The sequence below is a fragment of the Apodemus sylvaticus genome, chromosome 1 (assembly GCF_947179515.1).
Source record: "Apodemus sylvaticus chromosome 1, mApoSyl1.1, whole genome shotgun sequence".
Lineage (NCBI taxonomy): Eukaryota > Metazoa > Chordata > Mammalia > Rodentia > Muridae > Apodemus > Apodemus sylvaticus.
Window position 1 is genome coordinate 106,584,375 of NC_067472.1, and position 25,435 is coordinate 106,609,809.

At 51.4% G+C, this 25,435-nt stretch overlaps 2 protein-coding genes across 7 annotated transcripts in view; one reads left to right on the forward strand and one right to left on the reverse strand.

The window, feature by feature from the left end:
- The first annotated feature begins 1,063 nt into the window (after window positions 1-1,063).
- Serpinh1 (serpin family H member 1) lies at window positions 1,064-8,593 on the forward strand. 2 transcript variants are annotated; one of them, XM_052157800.1, is made up of 6 exons: window positions 1,064-1,201; window positions 2,365-2,408; window positions 4,730-5,391; window positions 6,712-6,810; window positions 6,906-7,138; window positions 7,602-8,593. In XM_052157800.1, the coding sequence occupies exons 3-6, from the start codon at window positions 4,773-4,775 to the stop codon at window positions 7,902-7,904; spliced, it is 1,254 nt and encodes a 417-aa protein (XP_052013760.1). In that variant the 5' UTR covers window positions 1,064-1,201; window positions 2,365-2,408; window positions 4,730-4,772; the 3' UTR covers window positions 7,905-8,593. The 2 variants fall into 2 exon arrangements, with proteins under 2 accessions (XP_052013760.1, XP_052013753.1); XM_052157793.1 differs by lacking the exon at window positions 2,365-2,408.
- A 9,765-nt stretch (window positions 8,594-18,358) lies between these two features.
- Window positions 18,359-25,435, reverse strand: part of Map6 (microtubule associated protein 6) — a 68,866-nt gene continuing 61,789 nt past the window's right edge. For 3 of the 5 annotated variants that reach the window (XM_052157882.1, XM_052157871.1, XM_052157863.1), the window contains one exon: window positions 18,359-19,550. In XM_052157882.1, the coding sequence (XP_052013842.1) occupies window positions 18,494-19,550 (1,057 nt within the window). In that variant the 3' untranslated portion in view covers window positions 18,359-18,493. Of the gene's footprint in view, window positions 19,551-24,632; window positions 24,705-25,435 lie in introns of those variants that run through there. The other 2 variants (XM_052157901.1, XM_052157892.1) reach the window with 2 other exon arrangements.

The following is a 25,435-nucleotide window of genomic DNA, read 5'->3' on the forward strand; positions in this document are numbered from 1 at the left end:
CTCTAGGGATGTCCCTCTGTTGTTTATCATTTCACTATCAGAAGATAGGAGAATCCTAAAACAACTGGCCTCACCTACTGAATTCTCCACTAGCTGCACACACCCCTCAGAAAGGACATCCTGAGGGCAGGGACTTTGCCCAGCGCGCAGATTTGTGCACGGCACTAGAATTGTAAAGAATAGTATCAGTTATCTCATGGGCTCAAGAAGCTATCTCAGTGTAAGGGGGTGAGAAGGGGTGGGGTGGGAGAGCCAACAGACCTTGAGCCCTAAGAGGGGAAGGAGGGAGGGAGAGAGGGAGGGAAGGAAGGAGGGAGGGAGGGAGGGAGGTCCAGGGATGACCCATTTGAGATGGAGAAAGGAGCAATTAGGACTTAACATCACGAATCAATCTAGGGCACTGGTCCAGAAGGAAGGCCTCTCCGCACAGTACTTAATACGCCCAGGATTTTCCTTCTAGTGCATTTCTTCACGTCCTGTGGGACCACATAGGTGTCAGTCAGAAATCAGTTCAAGATTTGGCTGCCAGGGTGAGGGTCCAGCGGGAACTCTCAGGGCCTCTTCTCCCCAGGGAGGTTTCAAGGGTGAACCTGAGACTGGAGAGGGACCCCTGCCTCTGACTCATTCCTAAGGCAAAGGAGAGGCCCCCTGACTAAGGAGTTGCGACAGGGGTCCCTGGTTAGAGCTTGATAAAGTAGGCCATGGATCTACTGGGGCAGAACAGGCGATGTCCGGCAGAAGGGATACGTGATCTGAGCAGGCTTGTGTGGACTCTGGTCCCGGAGAGCAGGACTTTGGAGCCTTCAGTTCACTCTGTAGTCTAAACCCTGCTTTCCCGCTTCCAGGACCGCGGAATCCCAAGAATGCCCTGGCTCCCAAGGTCTGGCTGGTGCAGGAGGAGAGTCCCCTCTACCTAGTAGGACGAGGGGGCAGTAGGACCCAGGGGCTGGGAGAGCGCCCGCAGGCACAGGGGCGGGAGCCAGGGTGGTTTGGGGGAGGTCTTTGGCTTTTTTTTTTTTTTCTCCTCTCCGAGCCACGGCGCCCTCCGGAAGCGTTTCCAACTTTCCAGAAGTTTCTTAGGACAGGCAGGAGGGGGTGGGGCCAGCCATATATAGATCCAGGGCCCCGGGCAGTGAGCTGAGTAGAGCCTGTCTGAGGAGCGAGTGTCCCGTCGGTCCCGGAGCAGCCCAGCCCGGCCCAGGTGAGGGGCGGGGGTGGCCGGGCGGATCGCTCCAGAGCCTGGGGTCCTGACACAGGAGGGCAGTGAAAGATGGGACACGGAACAGTCGCGCCTGGGGTCCCTGGAGTTGTGGTCTAGTCCGCGGACAGACTGGAAAAGTGCGGAGGAGTCTCTGCAGCTCCGGGGAGGTTAAAGGTGGTGAAAGGGACTGATTAGAGCTGGGTCTAAATGCCGATGGCCTTCTGCACAACCGGGGGTATGTGGGGGGGCACCTGACTGTCCCATCGTCCACGGGGAAGGGCCAGCCCTGCAGTCCCTAACTCCGGAGTGAAGGCCCAGGGACCCGCAGTGATTGATCCCAGACCAACCTCCCCGCAGGCTGTGCAGGGGCCTCAGAACCTAGCACAGGAGACGCCGTAGCCCTGGTTTCTCTTGACTGGGACTGGGGGGAGGTCTCTGGCTGGTAAGGACCTCTTTGCTTAGGGGAGCAGTCGCTTTTTAATCAGTATCCCATGTAGAAGGTGGCCGGACTTAACCAGCTCTGCTTTGTGCCTGTACCGCACCCGAAAGGGCTGTCATCAGGGTCCACAGGCTCTGGGTGATTTGAGTCACCCTGGTCTTTCCGTCCACCCATCTGGTTCCTGCAGGGTGAGGACTTCCTCAGAGGCCCTGAGGCATCCTGCCTCCAGCTTGGGGACATTCCTGTGCCTCCAGACGAAAGGAAGAAGGCCTTCCCTGTATGGTCTAAAGGCCTAGCTCTCCACTTCCCGCGTTTCCTTCTGGGCCCTTCGGTATCCCGGGCACGGACGGAGGCCCTTGGGAAACTGGGGGCTTTGATTGCCGGGAAGTAAGGCCTAGGCCACACCCTGGTCTCTGATAGTTCTCTACCCATCCCCCATTTCCGTCTGGTCCTTTGTCTCTCCCCGAGGATTCCCTGCAGAGGTGTTTTTGTAGTGGGTTGCTGTGTAACAGGACACCACAGTGGCTTTGCTGAAGGCAGAGCCCCCACTCGGAAGCCTGACCCGTTTGAGCAGGGGAGGCCCAAGCTGGGCCCTGGTTTCTCCCTCTGCAAAAGGTTATCTACCTCCTTACTCCCGGGTACCCACTGGGGGCAAGGCCCTACAGGCCTCCGCTCCCCACGTCTCTAGGGGGTCCCATTTCTTCACTCTTCTGTTTTCTTTCAGAATGAAAAGGGCAGGCAGTGATCTCCCTCTGAGGCACTTTCAAGGTACTTTAGACCCTTCAAGTGTCTGAGAAACCCCCTGGTGTTCCTCCCCGCCTCCTGGCATCTGCGCCCCTTCTGTCCCATCACAGGCCCCCTGGCCCAGTGGTGGACACATAGCCTTTGGCTCTGTGGTATCTTATTTTTTGTTTTGTTTCAATGGGACTGTAAAATGTCTAACCTTGGCCGGAGGGCTGGCATTTCCCTGTGGCAGATGGGCTGGGCTGTGGGAGGCTGGCTTGCTTGCAGAGACTTGTCTACTTTCGTTCCTAATGCTGGGCTTAACGGGGTGGCCCTTCTCCGCAGCCCTGCCTCCCTCCATCCCCCCACCCCCGTCAGATTTCTGAAGTGCAGTTGTAAAACTAATGCCTGTGAGGCTCCTGGATTCTCCAGGCAAATCCTCCACTCCCCCAGGTCCTAAGCCAGGCTTCCAGCTTTTCTTACCCTCCGCTGGCCCATGGAGATAAGCAGCTTCTGCCTGCCACGTCACCAGGGGCCTTGTGGCTGCCCGAGGAATCCCAAACTAGTCATTTGGAGCTTTTCAGAGAAGCCCCTCCCAGCCCCTGGCTGGCTGAGTGTGGGGGCTGTCAAGATGGTGGGCGCCACGTGGCAGGGTTAGGTTTCTCCATCCTTAGGCCGGCTGATGGCCTCGCCTGGATTAGTGGTCCTTTGAGTAGGGTGGCCACGTGGCTGCTGCTGTGATATATAGCCCACAATACATCCTCTTACTCTTTTGCTCTCATCTTTGAGTGTACCGAGAATTACATGGTCACCCTGTCTTTGAGTTCTAGCGAGGAAGGAGCCAATCTGGACTTGAGGACCCCACTTCTCTCAAGAGTGAGAGGTCTCACATCATCCCGCAGGCAGCTGTGAGGCTGTGGTCCCCCACTCCCTTTCCCCCTGCAGGGACTTTGCACTGTTTTTCAAGGTCCCTAGAAGGGAAGCTCCTGAGGAGGTGTGGGACCAGCCCGGCCTCGGAAGCCAGCAATAGGGTCACCTCCAAAATCCCTTGATCTTTCAGGGATTTTGAAAGGCCAGGCTCTCAAGGAGCTTCCCTCGGAGTTTGGAATTTTCTATTTTCCTAAGAGACTATGAAAGGGGGTCTTCCTGATCAGGTGCACCCTGTCCTCCTCCGGAGTTCTTCCTGAACTTTGGCTCTGTGGTCTACTTACCTGAACTGCTACAGGAAGCAGAGGTGGGGCGGGAGGAGTGGAGGAGCGTGTGGGACTGGAGACCTTTGTGATCAGTGACGTCACAAAAGGGGACAGGGCTTGTCGTCTTGGACTCCTACTACTGCTGGAGTTTGGGAAGGGAACTTGAAGGCATCTTTGAGGTTCTAGAACAGATGGTGATGTGGCCGTGGCTGTCCCATGGGAGGGCAGAATGGACTCTGTGGCTCTGGCTTCCTAAAGGATGGAGGGAAAGGCTCAGTGCTCCGCTGAGCTGGGACTCACCCCCTTCCTCGGATCTCGCTCTGCTGCTCCCTTAGGAGACCCATGCCACTCGAAGTTTCTAAAGACTTGGCCCCAAGTTTGTCAAGGGATTTCCCATCCAGTTCAGGCTTTTTTTTCTTTGTTTTTGTTTTTGTTTTGTTTGCTAGGTAGGCAGGCCAAGTCCCTGCTAAGGGAGACCTAGACCCTTACTGCAACCAGTTTGAGGCTGGTTGGTAACGCATGTGAGTGCATACTCAAGGTCACCCGAGGGGCAGCAGAGTGGAGCATCTGGGTTCCCCCATTTTTTAATAGTGAACCGGGCAGTAACTTATTAATGTCTCAGGGCAGAATGCACAGAGAGGACCAGCCAGCCAACAGCTCCATTCCACGTGGTGTCCTCCGCCCAGACCCACGGGCTTCCTGCAGACTCCCAACCCAGCTGCTGCCTTTTCCCAACCAACCAAGGCCCTGAGGCTCTATGAAACTAGAGCAGATTTCACAAAGGCCAATATGGCCGCATTCTGCCTGGCAGCCCTGACCCTTAGAAACGGTTATGCCTAATGCTAGGCAGTGAGCGGTTGTAGGCAACCTCATAGGCTAGGTTCCCAGCTCTGGTGGCTACAGCCTACTTCAGGACACCTATAGATTTATCATAAATGTATAATCCGGTATAAGTGTTGAATGCCCCATGCGGGACTTCAGTAGCTGGCCTGCTAATATGCCAAGAACTTTGTTTTAGGTAAGGAAGTCAAAGAAGGCCTCTGAGAGGCTGGGAAGCCGAGGCAGGTCTGGGCTATAGAACTGCGTTCTCTTGCCCCTGTCCCCTTGGTGGCTTGGTCGGTCGGCTAGGGGAGAAAAGCAGAAGTTTCAGGGTGGCCCTCTCTTTCTCTGCAGCCCTCACAGGTCCTCTGTGGTACACCCAGCCCACCTCCCAGCCATGCGCTCTCTCCTTCTGGGCACCATATGCCTCCTGGCTGTGGCCCTGGCAGCCGAGGTGAAGAAACCCGTAGAGGCCACAGCCCCTGGTACTGCCGAGAAGCTGAGTTCCAAGGCAACCACATTGGCAGAGCGCAGCACGGGCCTGGCCTTCAGCCTGTATCAGGCGATGGCCAAAGACCAGGCGGTGGAGAACATCCTCCTGTCACCCTTGGTGGTGGCCTCATCCCTGGGTCTCGTGTCACTAGGTGGCAAAGCCACCACGGCTTCCCAGGCCAAGGCGGTGCTGAGCGCAGAGAAGCTGCAGGATGAGGAGGTGCACACGGGGCTGGGTGAGCTGCTCCGCTCCCTCAGTAACTCCACCGCACGCAACGTGACCTGGAAACTGGGCAGCCGCCTGTACGGGCCCAGCTCCGTGAGCTTCGCCGACGACTTCGTGCGCAGCAGCAAGCAACACTACAACTGCGAACACTCCAAGATCAACTTCCGAGACAAGCGCAGCGCCCTGCAGTCCATCAACGAGTGGGCGTCGCAGACCACCGACGGCAAGCTGCCAGAGGTCACCAAGGATGTGGAGCGCACGGACGGGGCACTGCTCGTTAACGCCATGTTCTTTAAGCGTGAGTCTCAGGGATGCCGTAAAAGAGAGGGGGGACCGTTCCCCGGTCCCCTGAGCTTGAGTCTCCTTCTGCTAAGTCTTTCATTGCCTCTCATGTGAGCACTACCACAGCGGGCAGAGGCAGGGCTGTTGGGTAAACCCCTTACATGCTAGAAACCAGCTCCAGGAACCAGGTAGGACTCAGTAGGGTAGGACTGAACCACATTAGGGTTCGTTTTATCTTTTTTTTTAAAAAAAGATTTATTTATTTATGTATATGAGTACACCATATACACCAGAAGAGGGCATCAGACCCCATTACAGACAGTTGTGAGCCACCATGTGGTTGCTGGGAATTGAACTCAGGACCTCTGGAAGAGCAGTCAGTGCTCTTAACTGCTGAGCCATCTCTCCAGCCCCCACATTAGGGTTCTTGTGTAAGTTGGACCCTATGAGACTTGGTAATTGGTTCTGCTTCAACAGAATGAATTAAGGAACCATAGAGAAAGTGTTAGCCCCATTTCACAGCTAAGGAGACCAAGGCTCCGGTAGGACAAAGTAGAGACAAGACTAGGAACCAGTACATCTGAACTGACTGGGGGTTAGCTCTGGGACTGATGGCTTTGAGTGAGATCTAGTTATGGGGGAGTGGCCTAAGAGCTTGCTGGCAGGGGAGGTGACTAGGTGAGAAGTCTAATTGTAACTAGTCTGTCTAGATTAGGATATGGGACTTGGACCTCTCTGTCATAGATGCATTGCTTTTGGTCATTTTTTTTCTAGCCACACAGAACTTAAAAAGAGAAGAAAATTTTTTTTAATTAACTGATTACTTACCCTTTTTATGTGTATGTGGGTGTGCATGCATGAGTTTTTGTGTACTGCAAGGATAGTAGGGCTACAAGTGATTGCGAGCCGCCACGTGGGTGCTGGGAACTGAACCAGGTCCCCTTCAAGAGCAGTAAGCACTCATAACCACTGAGCCATCTGTCCAGCCTTGAGCTTGTGAAGAAGACTTAAGGGTGGCCTTTGGTTACTCCTGCCCAAGGTACAGACCCCACCTCAGTTATGCGGTGGGGAAGGAAACCTGTCTCAGCTAGTTTCCCAGACATGGACAGATGCCACCCAAGCGTGAGGACAGGCGCTTCGTGCAATTGGGATTGATGAGAGACCAACGTGCTCAGAAGGGAACGTGGTGTGCTCAGTGGACTGGGGCTTGTCACGCGTAAGGGCGCAAAGAGTGCGGGGTGTGGGTGGAGTCTAGATCATGCAGCGGGGTGGTTGCGGGCTGATCACATCTGGGGGACACAGCTCATTGACACCTGGTTTTATTTCTCCTCCACAGCACACTGGGATGAGAAGTTTCACCATAAGATGGTGGACAACCGTGGCTTCATGGTGACCCGCTCCTACACTGTGGGTGTTACGATGATGCACCGGACAGGTAAGTCTTGCCATTCCGAGGGTTGAAGTGTGGGGGTCGCAGGGTACCCCTTACCCCTCAGTGTGCTCAGCACCCTCTGCCCTGCATCCACACAGGCCTCTACAACTACTATGACGATGAGAAGGAGAAGCTGCAGATGGTGGAGATGCCCCTGGCCCACAAGCTCTCCAGCCTCATCATCCTCATGCCCCACCACGTGGAGCCGCTCGAGCGCCTGGAGAAGCTGCTGACCAAGGAGCAGCTGAAGGCCTGGATGGGGAAGATGCAGAAGAAGGCTGTGGCCATCTCCCTGCCCAAGGGAGTGGTGGAGGTGACCCATGACCTGCAGGTGAGGGCCGGAGGATGGTGGCTGGGGCAAGTTTCACCCAGGTGCTCTGCAGGTCCATCCTGCATCCATAGGGCATCCAGGCAGTGCCGGGCTCTACTGATGCTGGGGAGAAGTGGGCTCTGCCCTTGGGAGCGTGGACTGAAAACAGTTGACCAGCTACTGGGTCTGGTCCCTAGCCAGGTCCCACAGTGGGCTGAGCCCTCTCAAGAAAATCCCTCACGGACATACCTACAGGCCAGTCTGGCCTCAAGCACTTCCTTATTGATGGCTTTCCTCTAGTGGGGATAGGAGGGTAAGGGTCCTGGTGTGGTACACAGTGGTCTCAGCATCTAGCACCATGTCTGCAGCAGGGTGCCCAGGGAGTGACTGTCTCTTTTCAGAGGAGCTTCCAGGGTGGTGTGGATGGAGGGTTGGGGTGTAAGAGCCTGGCACCTGTGGCCTCACTAACCACCTGCTCCCACAGAAACATCTGGCCGGACTGGGCCTGACTGAGGCCATCGACAAGAACAAGGCTGACTTGTCACGCATGTCTGGCAAGAAGGACCTGTACCTGGCCAGTGTGTTCCATGCCACTGCCTTCGAGTGGGACACAGAGGGCAACCCCTTTGACCAAGACATCTACGGGCGAGAGGAGCTGCGCAGCCCCAAGCTGTTCTATGCCGACCACCCCTTCATCTTCCTGGTGCGAGACAATCAGAGTGGCTCCTTGCTGTTCATTGGGCGCCTGGTCCGGCCCAAGGGAGACAAGATGCGAGATGAGTTGTAGAGTCCAAGAGTGGGAGTGGCACGGCACGGCAGGAAGTAGCCAAAGGTTCCTGAGACACATGGGTGCTATTGGGGGGGGAGGGGGCACCAACCCTGGATAGTCCATGGGAGGGGGGGGTTGGCAGTGCAGATCGGAATTCCCATATGTCTGAGTGGGTATTTTTAGACAGAATCTATTCTGTTAGGACATGGAGCCCAGATACTATGATACCAAATTCAGGGGTGTCACAGCCAATCTGTCTTGCCTTGCAAGTTTTAGATCCAATCTGCCTCAACAGTCAATCAGTGTTCATATTTATGGCCAAGCATTCAATCTGTGAGACAGTCGAGTTGGGGGTAGGGCAGCCTAGCTCTCTTTGTCACCATGCCCTGAGCCCTCCTCAGTTTTCCTGCTCACCCCTCCCCGACTCCCTTTAACCACAAAACTAGGTGCTGCGGCCCCAGAACTGCCCACCCTTAAAATGATCCTAGCCCAGCAGTAGAAGTTGGGAGACAGTGCACAGGAGGGCGCCTGACATAGCCTGCCCTAGAGCTGTTACACCGGGCATCACAGTCATGAACTTTTGTTCTTCTCCCTTTTTTAGTTTTTCAAGGATGGGGGAAGGGGAATATGAGCCTTTGTTGCTTTCAAAACAAAAACAGTTTGTACAATTTTTTTTTTTTGAATAAAACTTTTCCAATGAAATGTTATAGGTGTGTGGAAGCAGATTAAAGATGGAGGTCTGTTCCCATATCATTCCTTCTAAGACAAAGTCTAAGGTTTAAGCAGAGCGGCTCTAGCTCTGAAGTCTGGTAGATAAGCGGACAATGGTGTATGGTCACTGTGTGCTGTAGTCTATGTTCTGCTCTCGGCCTGTGGGGCCTGAACAACAGCGGGGAAGTCCAGGCACCCCAGTCCTACACTCTAAGGGACCCTGCTTGTCAGCCCTCTGGCTTCATTGGAAGTTGGTCATGACTTAGGGGCCAGAGAAGGCAAACAGGCACATGGGTAACTAACAGGCTTACTGACATGGCCTAGTCTGTTCAGAGGAGGCTGGTGAGAATCCTTCTTTCTCAGGTACCACACAGAGTGGGTTTGTGATAAAGAAGGGGAAACCCACAGCCCCCTGTCCTCATGTTTGCTTCCTGTGGTCCTTAGGACTATGCCTCAGGAAGGAAACGTGTACAGAACAGGGCCTTGTAGCCAGAAAAGCAGAAGAAATTGGCAGAGCTCCCCCTGCTGGCCATGACTGAGCAGCTCACTCCTTTCTCCACATACCTTCTACGATCAAGTCCACCTGAGAGTTCGGGGGTCCCTTACCATGGCCAGACAAGCCTACCAGGTGTAGATGGAGCTGTAGGTGGGCTGACTCTCTCAGAGAGAGTTTTAACAGAACTTTAGAATCCCAAACCCAACCTACACTTTGAACTTGATAGATTGGATTTCCACTCTTGGGGGATTTCATCTAGATGTCGGCGGCCAGTGCATGTGCTCAGGACTCACTGCATTCCAGTGAGGCCTTTGCATCTGGCATCGTCTGCTCTTGAGAATCCATCTGGCCATCCAGCACAGCCGTCCTCTGCCTACTCCAGCTTCTCTGCTGTGTTTCCTGACTTTGAAACACTAGGGTGCTGTGTACTTTACCTTGCATAGTGTTCAGCACACTGTGCCTAATACAGTCAAGGAAGTGGTCCAGTGGTTCTGGTGCTTAGCAACACCAGTGAAGAATACGATTCCTTCTCCCCCAGCAACCATTAACTGTTTATGCCTCCTTTCCCTGTTCTCCATGAAATGCTGGTCGCTTCAGTCTTGTGTCAGTGCCTGTTCTTGGTTGCACTGAGTTCCTGGGTACCACAGTCATTTGCCCAGATTCATGGGAAGCTGAGGCTGTGAGGGGGATGCATGGCTGAGATGCCCTGGGCTAAGTTCATGCCCTTAACATCCTCTCACAGACCTGGAAGGCCCTTAGCTCAGGCTCTCCGAAATACACCAGGGAGGGGCATCTTTGAAATAGGTTGCTGTGTTCTGTGAGGGCCAGTGAGGCAGGAGGAAGATGTCTCCATGGAAATAGCTCCAGGATGTCAATGGGAATGATGGGATCTCTGGAGAACCGGCACCCTGCCAGGCCCGCCAGGTGCCCTCAGATGCACACTGTAGTTAGTTCTTTTGAACGCAGAGTTGTCCAGAGCCACTTGCACTCTGAAGGGACAATCTATGGTTCCTGCAGGGTTGAGAGATCAAACCCTCTGTCAATTGCCAAGGCCCCAGAATGCCTCTGCACACAAGTGGTTAGGGCCCAGGTCCAGGCCTGGTGAGCCCAGAGGAGCTCTTGTAGTTGCCTTCCTCATTTTAGGGTATACAGTTGGAATTTAAAGGCTCAATTCCTACTGGAATGTATTTATTGCCATGCCTGTGCAATAAATGTCACAGTAGAAAATACTATCTAAAAGACCCCACCCTAAGTCTTCCCTTCTCACTAGTGTAATAAATCAGCAGGAAAGGTGGGATCTTGGGAAAACCACAGACATTGCAGTCACCAAAGACTTGAAAGATCCAGGGATTTTTTAAAAAAAATTATGTTTGTCGTGTCTGTGTGTGTGTGTGTGTGAGTGAGTGTGTGTGTGTACACAGGTACACATGCAGGGGTCAGAAGACAACTTTATGTGGGTTCCAGAAATCAAACTCAGGTCAGCAGGCTTTGCAAGCCTTTTATCTGGTGAGCCAATTCACCTGCCCTCTGCGGGTGGTTTCTGTCACGTTAACTTGACTTTATTCCTGTGTTTTTCTGTATGGGTTGACAGAGTTCTTAGAGAATGAAGGGGCAACCGCTGTGAACCTAGGCTAATGGTGACTTTTAGTCAGGCCATTTCAGATATGTTGTTCTCATGAGACCATAGTTGTGTGAAACTTGGTGTGAAACAGTTTCTCTCTTTCTCTATAAGGAATTCTCTATGAAATTTTCTTCCTCTTGATAGGGACAACAGTAATTTGTCCCTATTTGATTTATTACTTTCTCGTCTTGTCTTGAGACTCATCGAGTCTCTGGCTTTCTGTTATTTAATTGATGTGGATTTTGAGTCCCTCTTCATTCATCTCGGGTCAGCATCCTGCCCACTGCATCAGTTATACCATGGTCCTAGTAAGTAGCAGGTCTTTTAGATGCACCAGAGACATAGATGTCCCTAAGAATGGAAAACAAGTTCCATGAGAAGGAGAGACCTGTACCGGAGGGAAGCCTCTGGGTGTCCAGTAACCTGGATCTCCAGGGAAGACCCTGAAGAGTGCAGAACGCTCGCTGGGCTTTCTGCCTTTTGTTGGTGGTAGAAATACAACCAACCATGTTTGTTGGGCTTCTGTAGAGACCACACAGGTCACATTGGGTGTGCTGTTCAGACCCACTGTTAAGTATCCTGGAAGGTCCCGGACTGTCCAGGAAAGTGGGAGATGCTGGGGGGCTCAAGAAGAAGGGCAAACAACTCTGCGCTGTGGACCAGTGATGCTGGAGACCCAAAGGTGGTGGGCAGCAGGTGGGGATGATGTGTGGATCTATGTAAGCCCGGGGAAGGACCCGGGTGTGAGGCTGAGTGCTTGTCTCCCCACTGAGCAGGCTGAGAACAAATGGTCCCTGTGTGGGAGGCACCAAGAGACTCAGCAAGTCAAACACCTCTCTTCCCAGGTGCTCCTGGGGTGTATCCTCTGACCGCTAAATGGGACCTCAGCAAACCCTGTGCCTGGTGGGGAAACACTTGGTCTCTCCCCTTCCTTGTCTCCTGTTCCCTCCACTCTAGAGAGTTGGGGACTGTCACGGTTACCAGTGACTGCTACTGTTGGTCAGTGGGCACTATAGTGGGCACTTGTTTTATAAAGAGGGAAGTTTGTGACCATACATAAAATTGAGAGAATAGTACAAAGATTTCCATGAACCTGTCAGGTACCTCAGTCTGTTTGACTTCTTGGGTGTTTTGCTTTCTTTTGTGTGTTTGGTATGAACCTTTTTCTCTTTCTCTCTCTCACTCTCTGTCTCTGTCTCTGTCTCTGTCTCTCTGTCTCTCTCTCTCTCTCTCTCTCTCTCTCTCTCTGTGTGTGTGTGTGTATGTGTGTATGTGTGTGTGTACATGCATGTGGGCGCCTGCAGACGCCAGAGGAGTCAGATCCTCTGAAGTTGGAGTTAGAGGCAGTTATGAGCTGCCTGACAGGGATGAGGGACCTCTGTAGAGCATCAAGTGCTGCTCTTAACTGGATGGATCTGCCTATCCCCATTCAACCTTGTGTTCTAGGAATCTTTCTGCCTCCAGCTCCCCAGTGCTGGGATTACAGGTGCATGTGCCTGGTTTTCCTGTGGGTGCTGGGGTCCGAGCATGGGTCCTCACGCTGTCCTTTCTGTTGCTGTGGAAGAAACACTCTGAACAAAAGCAAGGGAGGAATGTGCTCTTTTACAGGTAACAGTCCATCAGAGAGGTCAGGGCAGGAACTCAAGTTGGAACTGAAGCGGAAGCCATGAAGGGAGCCTCTACCAGCTCGTTTCCAGGCTTATGTAGTTAGCCCTGGCCCAGGGACGTGCTCTCCAGCCTGGGCCCTCTCAAAACAGTCTCTTACAAATATGATCACAGGCCCATATCTGGTCTGGGTCATTCCTCAAGTGATGTCTCCTCTCCCCACGTGACTCTAAGGTTATATCACAGTGACAATAAAAACTAGCCAGTGTGGGTAGTGAGTACTATACTGGTTGAACAGTTTTCCCTGTATCCTTTTTCTTTCCCCCCCTTCCTGCCCTCCCCTCCACTGTGGAGGTAGGGGAAAGCTTGCGATAAATCCCCGGGCCCCGAGTACATTAGGGAAAAGCACTCTGCCCCTGACCTTTATCCCTAAGTGCCTTTTTCTCATTTTGAGTCAGGGTCTCAAAGTTGCTCAAGCTGCCCTTGAACACTGGGTCCTGTGACTCAACCTTTGGAGTAGCTGGGATCACAGGCCCATCTGCCAGGTCCAGCTGAAGACCGAATTTTTTATACTCCAAGCGCCATGCAGTAACCCATATTCTAGACCAGCCTGTAGCTTTCCTCTGGTGATCTGTGACAGAAGGTATTGCTCCAACAATACCCTGCTTCCTATCCCTGCCCTCCCTCACCCACACTGTGCATCCTCTGTGCTGGCAGGGTGCCGGCAGCTCTGCTGGGAGTGAATCTCTGTGTGAGAACGTATCCATCCTGAGCTCTAGCAAGCCAAACTCACAGACAGGGTCACCTAGCTTGGGCTGCAGATAGGCCACACTTCGCCCAGGCTGTGGACAGGGACTAGATCTTCTTCACCTTACGGGTCTTGATACCTCTTCTGCGCCTGTATCTCCCCAGCATTGTCCTTCCTGATATGTTTTGTAAAGCATGGTGTGATATGGTGCTTTAGTGGCCCATGCCAAGACAGTCCCTCCTTGAGGCACCAGCCTTACAACAGGTCTAGTAAAAAGTGAAATTTATCTGGGGTTCTGGAAGGGGGATTGAGAAGGAAGTAGAGGCAGAGAAAGAGAGGGGAGAGAGAGAGAGAGAGAGAGAGAGAGAGAGAGAGAGAGAGAGAGAGAGAGAGAGAAGAAGAAGAAGAAGAAGAAGAAGAGGAGGAGGAGGAGGAGGAGGAGGAGGAGGAGGAAGAAGAAGAGGAAAAAACATGTAGAGGGGAAGGAAGGAGGGGGTAGTTAGAGAGAGAGAAAAGGGTCAGAGAGCTAGAGAGATGCCAGTCCTTTTATAGCAAGCCAGGCTAGTACCTGGCTGTTGCTAGGTAACTGTTGGGTGGAGCCTAAGAAATACGCTAACACTTCCCACTGCCTTGTTCCCACATCCCAAGGCTTCATGGACAGAGTGGGAGCCCCCTGGGTTGGAAGATGTGCACACAGGCACATGGTCTTAAGCAGGGCAGCACAGTGAGCCCGTCTCAGGCCTGGGGTGCACATTCCCTAGAGCTGAGCCAGGACATGAGCTGGGAGTAGCCGTGTGTGTGTGTGTGTGTGTGTGTGTGTGTGTGTGCCGAGCCGTCCTCCAGAGCCTGGAAATCTTTGGGATAAAATTGCTTCACCCCATTCAGCCACAGGCCTGCCATCTCTGTGGGTCTGATTTGTCCCCAGGCCAGCAGTAAGGCGACTGCCTTTCTCCAAACCTCCATTTGCCCACCATCCTTCCTCAGTGCATGCCTGGACTTGGTGAGGGAGGGTCTCCCGAGCCTTGTCCCCACCCTGTTGTGTGAGGCTTCTGCAGGCCAGCAGGCCACACTGGAAGGCTGGCGAACAACAAGCTGATTTAGGGAAGAGCCAAACCACGACTGAAGTCAGCTCTAAGGGACAAGAGAATGCGTTCCACTCTGCCTTCTGAGGCAGTGGGGAACTGGTGCATATGTTTGCTCAAGTATGCTCACGTGTGTGCATGTGCTCATTCATATATGCATACGTGCATAGCCTGCTCATACATCTGCTCATGTATGCATATGTGCATAGCCTCTGCTCACGCATGTGCTCACGTATGTGTGCATAGCCTGCTGCTCACGCATGTGCTCATGTATGCATGCGTGCATAGCCTCTGCTCATGCATGTGCTCACGTATGCGTGCATAGCCTCTGCTCATAGACTGAGCCTCATCCCCATCCCTAGGCTGAAAGTTGTTGTTGTTGTTGTTTTTTTTAAATCTCTAATCCTTAAAACTAATTTCAGAGCTGGGGGTTGGTGGCACACACCTTTAGTCCCTGTTCTACAGAGTGAGTTCCAGGACTATGCAGCAAAACCTTGTCTTAAAAACAAAACAAAACAACAGCAGCAACAATAGATTGTTCTACAAAGTAGGATACCAAGACGGACTTCCCTGGGCTTGCAAATCTGCCAGCCCTTAGAATACACTTGCACTGTCTCTCAGCTCTGTTGTGACACTGTCAGCCTGGGGCCATGGGTCCTTCTCGTGGCTCTGGGCCGGCCATTCTCACCATCCTCAGCATTTCTCTTCAGGTCTCTTAGTCTCCTGAGCATTGCCCGGGACTGCTTCTCCTTCCATTCCAACTCCATTTCTAAAGGAACTCTATTTCCTCTTGTGACCACCCTCCTGGAGCCACTCTCTCCACTGCACAGCCTCCTCCAGACAGCCTGCCTGGTAGCCAGTTGCTTCCCCAATGCCTGCCCTTGGAGGCCCTCAGGAAACGCTGTCAGAGACACCACCATCTACCTGCTGTATGTGAGGAAGACCTGAAGAGGAACAAGTGCACACAAGTGGCCTTTTCCTGCCTTCAGACCTTCCTTGCCTTAACTAACTGCAAACTCCCTTAGGCCACAAATTCTGGGACAGGAAACTCTACTGTGTGTGAGTGGGCAGAGGGGCCAGCCCCAGGCAGCTTCCTGGGGGAGGCTTGCTAGGGAAATCAGGTCATTAGCATGATCTGTGATGGTCTCTCTGTTAGAAACCAGCTGAGCTACTTTGAAAGGTGATGCATGACTTTACAAAGAGTAGGTGTGGTTTGGGGGGGGGCACCATCTTGAGGAGGCAACAGTCCAGCATCCTGTTCCCCCTCCCCAGTGTCCCTGGGGCTGTGGGCTTTCTTTCTTCCTTTCTCACCCCCCCTTGCACTTGTTTATTGTGTGTGAGTGAGGGTGCGTTTGTGTCAGGAACACCAAGTGTGTTAGAGGACCTCAGGGTTGGCCCTCACCTTGTTAGGAAAGGATATTGTTGCGGTGCTGCTCCTGCCCCACTAGCCCAGCCGGAGCGCTTCCAGCAATTCTCCTGCCTCTGTCTGATCTCCCGGTAGGGGTGCGCTGAGATTACAGACGCGTGTGTTCCTGTGTCCAGCTTTGGCTCTTCCTGGGGCTGGGGTCCAAACTCAGGTCCTCGAGCTCGGGTGACAATCAGGTCACCTCCTGAACGATCTCCTCAGCCCTGCTCTGGACTCTAATTAAGACATTTAATATATTTAATGATTTTAAGCATGTTTATTAAATATACAACATTTTATGGAAGAAAAACAAAACAGCGGGGATACCCATGAAAGCCTTGAGGCTCTTATCAGTGGGAAGGGTGGCAGGCCTTGCTTCTGACCAAGGCTGAGCTTTAGAACTTCTGACAGCTCTCCCCCACCCCCGCCCCACTCCTAATTTCTTCCCCACAGTCTGGTTGTGGTCCTCTGTCCTGTAGCAATACTCTCCCAGCCATGGGGCTGAATACAGAACAGACCATTCTTGATGGTCGTAATTAACCCCTCACCAACCCCACCCCATCCCCTGCTTCCAGACCTACAGTTCCTTGGTGTCTTAGTTGGTGCTTTACTGCTGTGAACAGACACCATGACCAAGGCAACTCTTATACGAACAACATTTAATTGGGGCTGGCTTACAGGTTCAGAGGGTCAGTCCATTATCATCAAGGGGATGGTTCAGGAGGAGCTGAGAGTTCTACATCTTCATCTGAAGAGCCGGGCATGATGGCGCACACCTGTTATTCCAGCACTTGGGAGGCAGAGGCAGGCAGATTTCTGAGTTCGAGGCCAGCCTGGTCTACAGAGTGAGTTCCAGGACAGCCAGGACTACACAGAGAAACCCTGACTCAAAAAAAAAAAAAAAAACAAAACAAAAAAACAAAACAAAACAAACAAACAAACAAACAAAACAAAACAAAAACCATCTTCATCTGAAGGCTGCTAGCAGAATACTGACTTCCAGGCACCTAGGATGAGGGTCTTAAAGCCCACACCCACAGTGACACACTCACTCCAACAAGGCCACACCTCCAAATAGTGCCACTCCCTGGGCCAGGCATATTCAAACCATTATACTTGGTCAAGTCCTTATACAAACCAAGTTCCTTGGATGAAAGCTAAAGGTGGTGACAGGACCCTCCAGCTGTACCCACATAGATCGCCAACCCATGTAGACAGCCCCCTCTACGATCTCCTGGTTCACCCAGCACCCTTCCAGAGCACTATGGCCATTTTCTCCAGGGAGTCGTCCTGCCTTGCCCAACACACACCTTCCTGCACTGTGCTCTTGAAGCCAGTCCTTGGCCTCAGCCTCACACCATGTTACATCTTATTGTTATAAGACTAAAATTCCTTTACTAGGCAGGGTAGACAGTACCTGTAACCCCAGCACTAGGGAGGCCGAGACAGAAGTCCCCAAAGCTGCAGAGATCTCATCTCAAAACAATCAGACAAACAAACAACAAATAACCTCCCAAACCTATATAGTAACAACAGAAGTCGATCGTGGTCCCTTACAGCAGCGACCCCACTTCTCCACCGAGCACAAGCTCGAGGAAAAGTCAGCTACATGTGTGAATGGGCAGGGAACTTGGAGCATTTAAAATTTTAATGTAGGTTAAGCCGAGCTTTTGGGCCCTGGCTCAAGCCATCCTCCGACTCCAGCCTCGCGGGTAGCTGGGACTGCATGCCTGCAGCAAGCACTGTGCCCAGCTAAGGCGATATTTATACATTCCACATTCAGCTGTCATGGATACAGAATGAGCACCAGCATGTGTTTGCTTTGAGCCGCATTACAGAATCCCAAGATGCATCCCAAGGAGCCCGAGGCCTGGACTGGATGAGCTTTACCACTGATCCCATGACCAACAACTCTCACCATAGATTTTCCCGGTTCAGTTGAATGCCTGCTTCTAGTTCATCTGTCGGCTTCAACTCTGACCCATCCAGAGCCCAGTCTGCTGGGCTTTACCTTGTGAGCTTTCATGGATCAGATCCTTGTGTTACCCAGCTACCTTTGTCGTGCCTCCCAGCCCCGATCTCCTAACATTGTGTACTGCTGTGCAGCTATTTCCTGGGAATTGAACCATCTCATGGAGGGAGGCTGGAGAGACTCGGAAAGTGAATGGAATTTAAAAGTCTCAGGAAACTCCTGAAACAGGAAGATTCACAAGGGTATATAAGGCTCGGGAGACCCCTGAAACATACAAGATTCACAAGGCTGTGCTCCAAGCCTGTATAAATAAGGATTTCTGGAGCAGGAAGATTCTCCAGTTAGTTCTGCAAAGATCTTCAGGGATACAGCTTTAATGATTCTTGGGTTTGCTGGTGATGTAACTGCCTTTGAGTCAGACTGTAATGGTGCATCCGTAGTTCTGTAAGGGAACCCAACAAACTCAATGGTTACTAAACTAGGGGAGAGAGGATCATCTTCTTGTTTTGTCCCATTAGGGGCAAGTGGGCATCTGTTCATGTCTCTCCAGGGAAAACTACCCAGTACCTGCCTATCCCTCAGTCATGTTGACAAACCCTAAACTGTGTGTTTCTAACTCCACAGCGTCACTCACTCTCAGTATGCATAGCATGCATGTGCACGCGCATGCACACACGCACGCGCGCGTGCGCGCGCACACACACACACACACACACACACACACACACGCACGCGCACACACACACACACACACACACACACACACACGCACGCACACACGCACGCACACACGCACGCACGCACTCCAACACCACAGAGTCAGAGACACTGCTGAGCCAGAGGAACCAATTTTATTAGATTCCAGCAAGACTATACAGCACAGTTTCATGCAGATTAAATATATGTCTTTGCCTCCCCAGGAGGGAAGCACTTCCACTGTCAGCTCCACCATGGCATTTCGGGGCAATCACGGGGATCCCTCAATATATTCCGTATGGGGAACTGTTGGGATCTTGACTGGGGGTGAAGGTGAGACTGTGGGCAGTTGAGGGCCTCTGGGACCTTGAATCTTCAGAGGGTCAGGGGCTATAGGACCTTGGTCCTTTGTTGGGGCTGGCACCGGGGGATCCTGGCCCTTCAGAAGTACTGGGATTATAGGGTCTTGATTCTTTATAGGCCCAAGGACCACAGGGCTTTGATTCTTTGGAGGCTCTGGGAGCATGGGGCCATGATCCTTGGCTAGAGCTGGGATAATGGGGTCTTGGCTCTTCACTGGCTCAGGGACCACTGGACCTTGGCTCTTCATAGGTTCTATAAACACAGAATCACGTCCCTTCAGATGTGTGGGGGCTGCTCTATCTGTACCTGTATCTTTGCCTGGCTCCGGGTCTGCTAAGCCTTGATTCTTCATGGACTCAGAGACCACAGGAGCGTCGTTCTTTAAAGATGCCATGATGGAGGCTATCTGGTCCTTCCTATGCTCCGGGACCATGGGAGTGCCATCTTTCTCAGGCTCGGGGATCACAGGACCTGGGTCCTTCCGAGGTGCTGGTGCTGGTGCTGGTGCTGGTGCTGGTGCTGGGAGACCTTGATCTTTAGCTCTTGCTGGAACCACAGGACTCTGATTCTTCAGAGGCTCTGGGAACAGAGGGCTTTGGGCTTTAGCTGGTGCTGAGGTGACAGAATCTCTATTTTTTAAGAGCTCAGATGCCATGTGGTCTTGAACCTTGATGGGTGCTGGGTCCGTTGGACCTAGATCCTTCATGGGCCCTAAGAGCACAGCACCTTGATCCTTTGGAGGGCCTGGGGCTGTGGGGCTTTGACCCTTTAAGGACCCTGGGACTACAGGAACTTGATCTTTTGGCAGTCCTGGCACCATGGGGCCTTGATCTTTCAAAGGCTCTTGGACCACAGGACCTTGGCCTTTTGGAAGGCCTGGGGCCACAGGACCTTGATCCTTGGGTGACTCTTTGGCTACATGACCTTGATCCTTATGTGCATCACTGGTGGGTTTGACCCGGCTCCTGCAAAGGAGAGAGAGATGATCACTGAGGGCCAAGTACCAGCCAGGGAGAGAGCAGAACACAGATTGCCTGATGAGCTGTGGCCTCATGGGGCCTGGGGCAGGGTAGCTCTTAGTGGAGGAGCTAAGAAGAAATTGGATTTCTGCATCAATAGGGAATGCAGAGTGGGGGCGGGGCAGAACAGGTAATTGGTCATTCAATGTGTTTGCCAATTGATTAGAACTTTCATGTGGCAAAGGGCGCAGTACCTGGGAGACAGCAGCAGGAATGTTTGAACCGTCCAGTGGGCATCCCACATACAGCCAACTCACTGTATACTCCACATAACCCCACCTCTTCCTGTATTGCAGGCCCGTCCGTGGAGCCCTGTATTACTATCTACACAATGCTCCCAGAGACCCAAATTCTCTGTTGTTTTTCTAGGCCCTTCCAAGTCCTCCCTGTCCCCCCTCCCCGACTCTATTAAGGGATGGCTACTGGTAAGAACAAGGGATCTACGCTGTGTCAGAAAAGGGGCCAGAACAAGCTTCTCACCTAACCCCTCCACACATACTCAAGAGCAGCAGCACATCAGATACTCTACATATTGGATATTTACACTACAGCTTATAACAATAGCAAAACTACAGTTATGAAGAAGCAATGAAAATAATTTTATGGTTGGGGGTCCCCATAAGGAACTGTATTAAAGGGTCACAGCATTAGGAAGGTTGAGAACCACTGCCCAAGAGGAAGAGTATTTCATTATTCATATTGAGAACAGTCCACTAATAATAATAATAATAATAATAATAATAATAAAGTGAATTCTTTTTAATATGACTATTCTTTAATTCTTTGCATCCACTGTACCCCACACTATCTGCTCCCCCTACAAGCCTCTGGTAAACAACTAGCTGGGGCTCCCCATTCCGGCCCTGGTCCCCCTTCCCCACCCCCACATCCACTCCCTCAGACTCTTGCACTCACTTACTCCAAGACTCCTGGGCTTACTCTCTAAATCCAAGTGCCCAAGCCCCTCTCCCAAGCCCTCATGGGATATTTGGCCTGTGTGACTGAGTACAGCCACCTGGTCTACCCTCACTGCAGAGAGCATGCGCAAACACTGCCACCTGAGGCCAAACATTGCCTACTCAGACCTAGCCAATCTTGAGCCCTCGGGTCTACGGTGTACACACCTGTGCAAGCCAGGCTGACACTTGCCACTTACGAGTGGCGTTGCTCAACCAGTGTCACAGACCCTGGCACACCTCAGCACATTCCTCCTTCCAAATTCCTTCTTTCTATAGCCCATGCCAGCAGCACAGAGGCCCTGCAAAGCTCACGGGTGTGAGACAGACACACAGCAAGGGCTTTGCCACCTTGCTTGTTGGAGCTGGAAGCTGAGGTCTTCAGAGAGCCGTGATGAGGAGCTGAGGTACCTGCAGGAACTAGATCCTAGATCTTTCTGCTTCTGGGGCCTGCACATTTTCCCTCAGAGGGCCTGGCTCACAAGGCACTTCTAAGTATTATTCATTTATACTTCATAATAACAAAATCTGTTAGCATTTTGACAGACCCTGTCAAGGGCTATAAGTGTGTGTATGTGTGTGTTTTCTATCTTTGTGTATGTGTATCACATGTGTGCCAAGCCCAAGGAGGATGGTAGAGGGAGTCAGATCCTCTGGAACTGGAGTTACAGATGGTAGGTCCTGGGAATCTAACCTAGATCCTCTGGAAGAACAATGGCCAGAATTGCTGAGACAGCTCTCCAGGCCCCTAATCAGGCTGTTAGAGGAATGTTTTTACTACTTCACTTATTTTGTTTGTCATTTTCTCTTTGATGACATTGTTGCTGGAACCCAGGGTTCAGTCATACAAGGTAAGAATTCGGGGTACCACTGAGCCACCCCTAGTCCTACTGCTTCTTAGAGATAGTCTTAGAGACCACTTTTTCTTCTTTCTTTCTGATTTTCTCTCTTTTTATTTCTTTTTATCTTTTTTTTTTAAACCAGGGTCTCTTGTAGTCCAGGCTGACTTTGAACTGGTTACACAGTTGAAGATAACTTTGAACTCCTGCCTCCTGCCTCCAGCACTGGAGTGTTTAGGGACACAGTGTTGCCACCACACTGGTTTTGTTTTTCCAGAGCTGAGAATTGACCTAGGCAAGTGCTCTCCCCCCATACAGTCCTCGCCTGCCCCTCCCTCGGGGTCTTTTCTTGGCTCACTAACTCTCTGGGCCTCACGCTGATCATCTCTTCATTGTTTGTAATGATATTAACCCAGAAATGTGTGATTGGCAGGCAGGGACACAGCATTTTGCACGGTGACCAGCATTAGGCAGTAGAATGATTATCTATTTAATAGAAGCAATGCTCCCCCCCACACACACACTCAGGTTATTTTTATTCTGCATCGCCCCCTTGATCTACAAGCTCTGTACTGTATTTGGCATCTCAAGTCACCTGGGCATCTGTGACTCAGCAGATCGCACAGTGACAATGTAAGTAGCCTGTCTATCCTGTCCCTACTGCTATCATTGGACAACACAGGGGTAAGAGAAGGCCACTGCGGCCTTCTGGCTCAGCACTACACAGTTAGGTTGCTGTCCTGGCCACTGTCACTAGAGAAACTGAGAGTATGAGAAGAGGGCCAGGCCAGGCCAGGAAACATGCAGAATCCAAACAAGGCACTAACGTGCCATCAGTGCTGGGTGGTGGTCAAAGGGAAGGTAAAGGCTGGACTCTGACGAGACTCCAGCAGGAAGTCTGTCATGTGTATCTTCTCAGATCTTTGGGTGACCTGGGTATGAGCTTAAAAGAAGCTCAGCCTAGGCCACTGACAAGGCACTGGCGCCCCCTGCTGACATAAAGTTCACACAGGAGAGCAGTCCTTGAGCCTGGGCTGGGACCTGTGTGCCTGCAGCCTTGGCTCTAGGCCCACTGAACACGCTCCACCATTTTCATTAATACACATCCAACCCCATACCGATCTGCCAGCAAACTTTTTACCTTAGTAGTTAAATCTCTTTAACTACTCATTAACTACTCTTTACCTTCTTTAATCTCATGAACGTTAGAATTAAGATTAGAAAGGGCCAGTAAGATGACTCACCGCCATGCTTGACCCTCACATATAGGTTCATTCTCCAGACCTCATGTTGGAAGGAAAGAACCAACGCCCACAAGTTGTTCTCTGACTTCCACATGTGTGCTGTAGAATGCACGTGTCCATACACACATGTGCACACCTACATAAGTGCAATTAAAACTTTTAAATGTTAGAAAAGAGGGCTGGAGAGGTGGCTCAGTGGTTAACACTTGCTGCTTTTCCGGAGAACCCAAGTTCAGCTTCCAGCACCACATGGTGACTCATGAGTGTCTGTGACTCCAGTTCCAAGGCTTCTGAAACCTCTTCTGACTTCAGTAGACTCCTGCACACACGTGGTACACACACACACACACACACACACACACACACATACATACTCACACACACACTCAAAATACATATGTAAAAGGATTAGAAATGAGTTAAATAAACCTAAAATATGCCTTTTTCCCTCTTCTCTCCTTTTTTTTATATTAGCTTTAGGAAGTCTGTGTGATCCAAAAGTTCAAGGGTATTTTGGTGAATTAGATTATCCAAATTGGCTTTGTAATTTTTTAAATATAAAGCATGTAATGAAATTAGGTTTATAAATTATTTCAAATACAATCAGGACACGAACAAAGAATTCAAAACATTCTTCTGAGAATCAGGGTTGTCATTTGGTTGGCGGTGTGCTTGCCTGGCACCCACAAAGCCTGGGCTCTTTCCCAGCATTCCATAACCTAGACACAGAGCCCCAGGCCTGTGACCCCAGAACTTGTCAGGTAAAGGCAGAGGCAGCAGGAGGATCATGAATTTAAGGTTATCCTGAACTACATTAAAAGTCAGAAGCTAGCCTGGGCTATATCAAACCTTACTTCAACACACAAAAGCAACACCACCTTCTGATTTTTGCTGCTTCTAAGGGAAAACCATTTTATCAGAAGTAAAATCTGGGAGCAAAAGTGGCTCTGGGGAGTGAGTGGTCCAGCCAGACTGGGGAAAGATAAACCTTCAGCATTCCTGGTGAGCGGTATACATACATAGGCAAATATTCCCGGTGTGATCACACACCTTTAATCCCAGTGCTTGGGAGGCAGAGGCAGAGAGGCAGGCAGATCTCTGTAAGTTTGGGGTCAGTTTGGTCGTGTTTCAGGACAATCAGGGCTACACTGGAAGACCTGGCCTCAAATAATTAAAAATAAAAACAAGCCGAGATACACATTTAAAGATTACAGGATGGCTGCCACTCCGGGTGTCAGCTGTCAGTGAAGCAGAGATAAGCATGTCCCAGTGTGTCTGCAGGCCTCTATGGAAGAGAAGCATCTGGCCTGGCCCTGGTCTGAGCGGCAGCACACTGTCGAAGCCAGCCATCCGTCCGTTAAATGAGATGTCATTTAAAGTTAAAGAACCCGAGGTGCTTTAGCAACATTTATAAACAGCGATGGAACATTTATAACCCGCCAAGCTGCAGGAGTCTTGTGCTTAAATTATTTATAATTTGGTTTGAATCATTTAGAAGGGTTGAGACATAAATCTTCCTTAAGTGGAGACTGCTACATTTAGCTGGATATTTGGTTTTCTTACTTTTATCAATTAGGCATTGCTTTTGAAAATCAGGTTGATTTTCACAGGGTTTCCCATGAGCAGAACCACCCTCGTGGTTATCATGGGCCCTCACTATCCCTAGGCAGCCACAGTGTGGCTCCAAGGTCTCTGCCAGCCTTCCTCTGTGGCATGTGAACCTCTAGGGCAGCTGGGGTTACACTCACGGTGCTGTATACAAGGGACAAAAGGCCCTTCCATGGAGGCTGGGGAGGTGACCAGCTAGCAAAGTGACTGGACTCAGTCCCTCTGGGCCACAAGGCAGCTCTTGAGTATGACAGTTTATACAACTGCATGTGCTGCCCTGAGCCAGCTTCGGATCTTCCATGACAATGGTCCTTCTACCTCCCGGCCTGGGGGCCCCACAGCGCAAACCTCTGGAAGTGAGACAGGCGGGCGGGCCTGATCGTCCCTTCTGTGCTGCTATTGCCTGAGAGGTCTTGGGCAATTACTGAACCACATGGGCCTTGGTTTCCTCACCTGTAAAACGGGGATACAGGTTATCAGGGACTGTTATAGCAGAGAAACAGGATCACTATGGGGAACTGAACTGTATTTGTCATGTTCTTGGGTATATGACACAGGCACACCAGCCCCAGGGTAACTGTAGTAATGGTTTATGTCCTTTAACTCCAATGGATCCCTGAAGAAGGGTGGACCTTCCTGTGACCTCTGTTCTTGTCTTCCCTGATTGTCTAATGTTCATTAAAGCCTCCTGGTGCTGACTCCATCTGTGGTTTCTGTTTCCTAGTCCAACCTCCCCACATACTCTTCCCTGCCTGTCCCTGAAGACTTACTTGGCTGGGTGGACTAAACTTCCTCGCAAGGTTTCTGTTCACATCTCTTACACTCACTCCTTGTCTGACTATCTCTTCCCACACTCAGATTCTGCCCTTAGACCCTCAGTGCCTGAGGATGGGACCATGGGCCTTGTCTGAAGAAGAACTGATACCCAGCACAGTATCCAGAATGAAGAGGGCCAAGAGGAAAGAGTTACAGATGCCGGTCCAGATACCCTGCTCACTCCCAGTTCATGGGCCCAGCCAGAGTCAATCAACCTTGGTGTCCTCCTCCCCTCAGACGCCGCCTCCTTTCCATCGGGCTGGACAGCGAGCTACTCCTCTCTCCTGCGCATGTGCCCCTCTCCTTCTCCAATGCCCTCCCCCCTCCCCAAATGTTCCCTTAGCTCTTCACCGGATTAAAGCCTATCC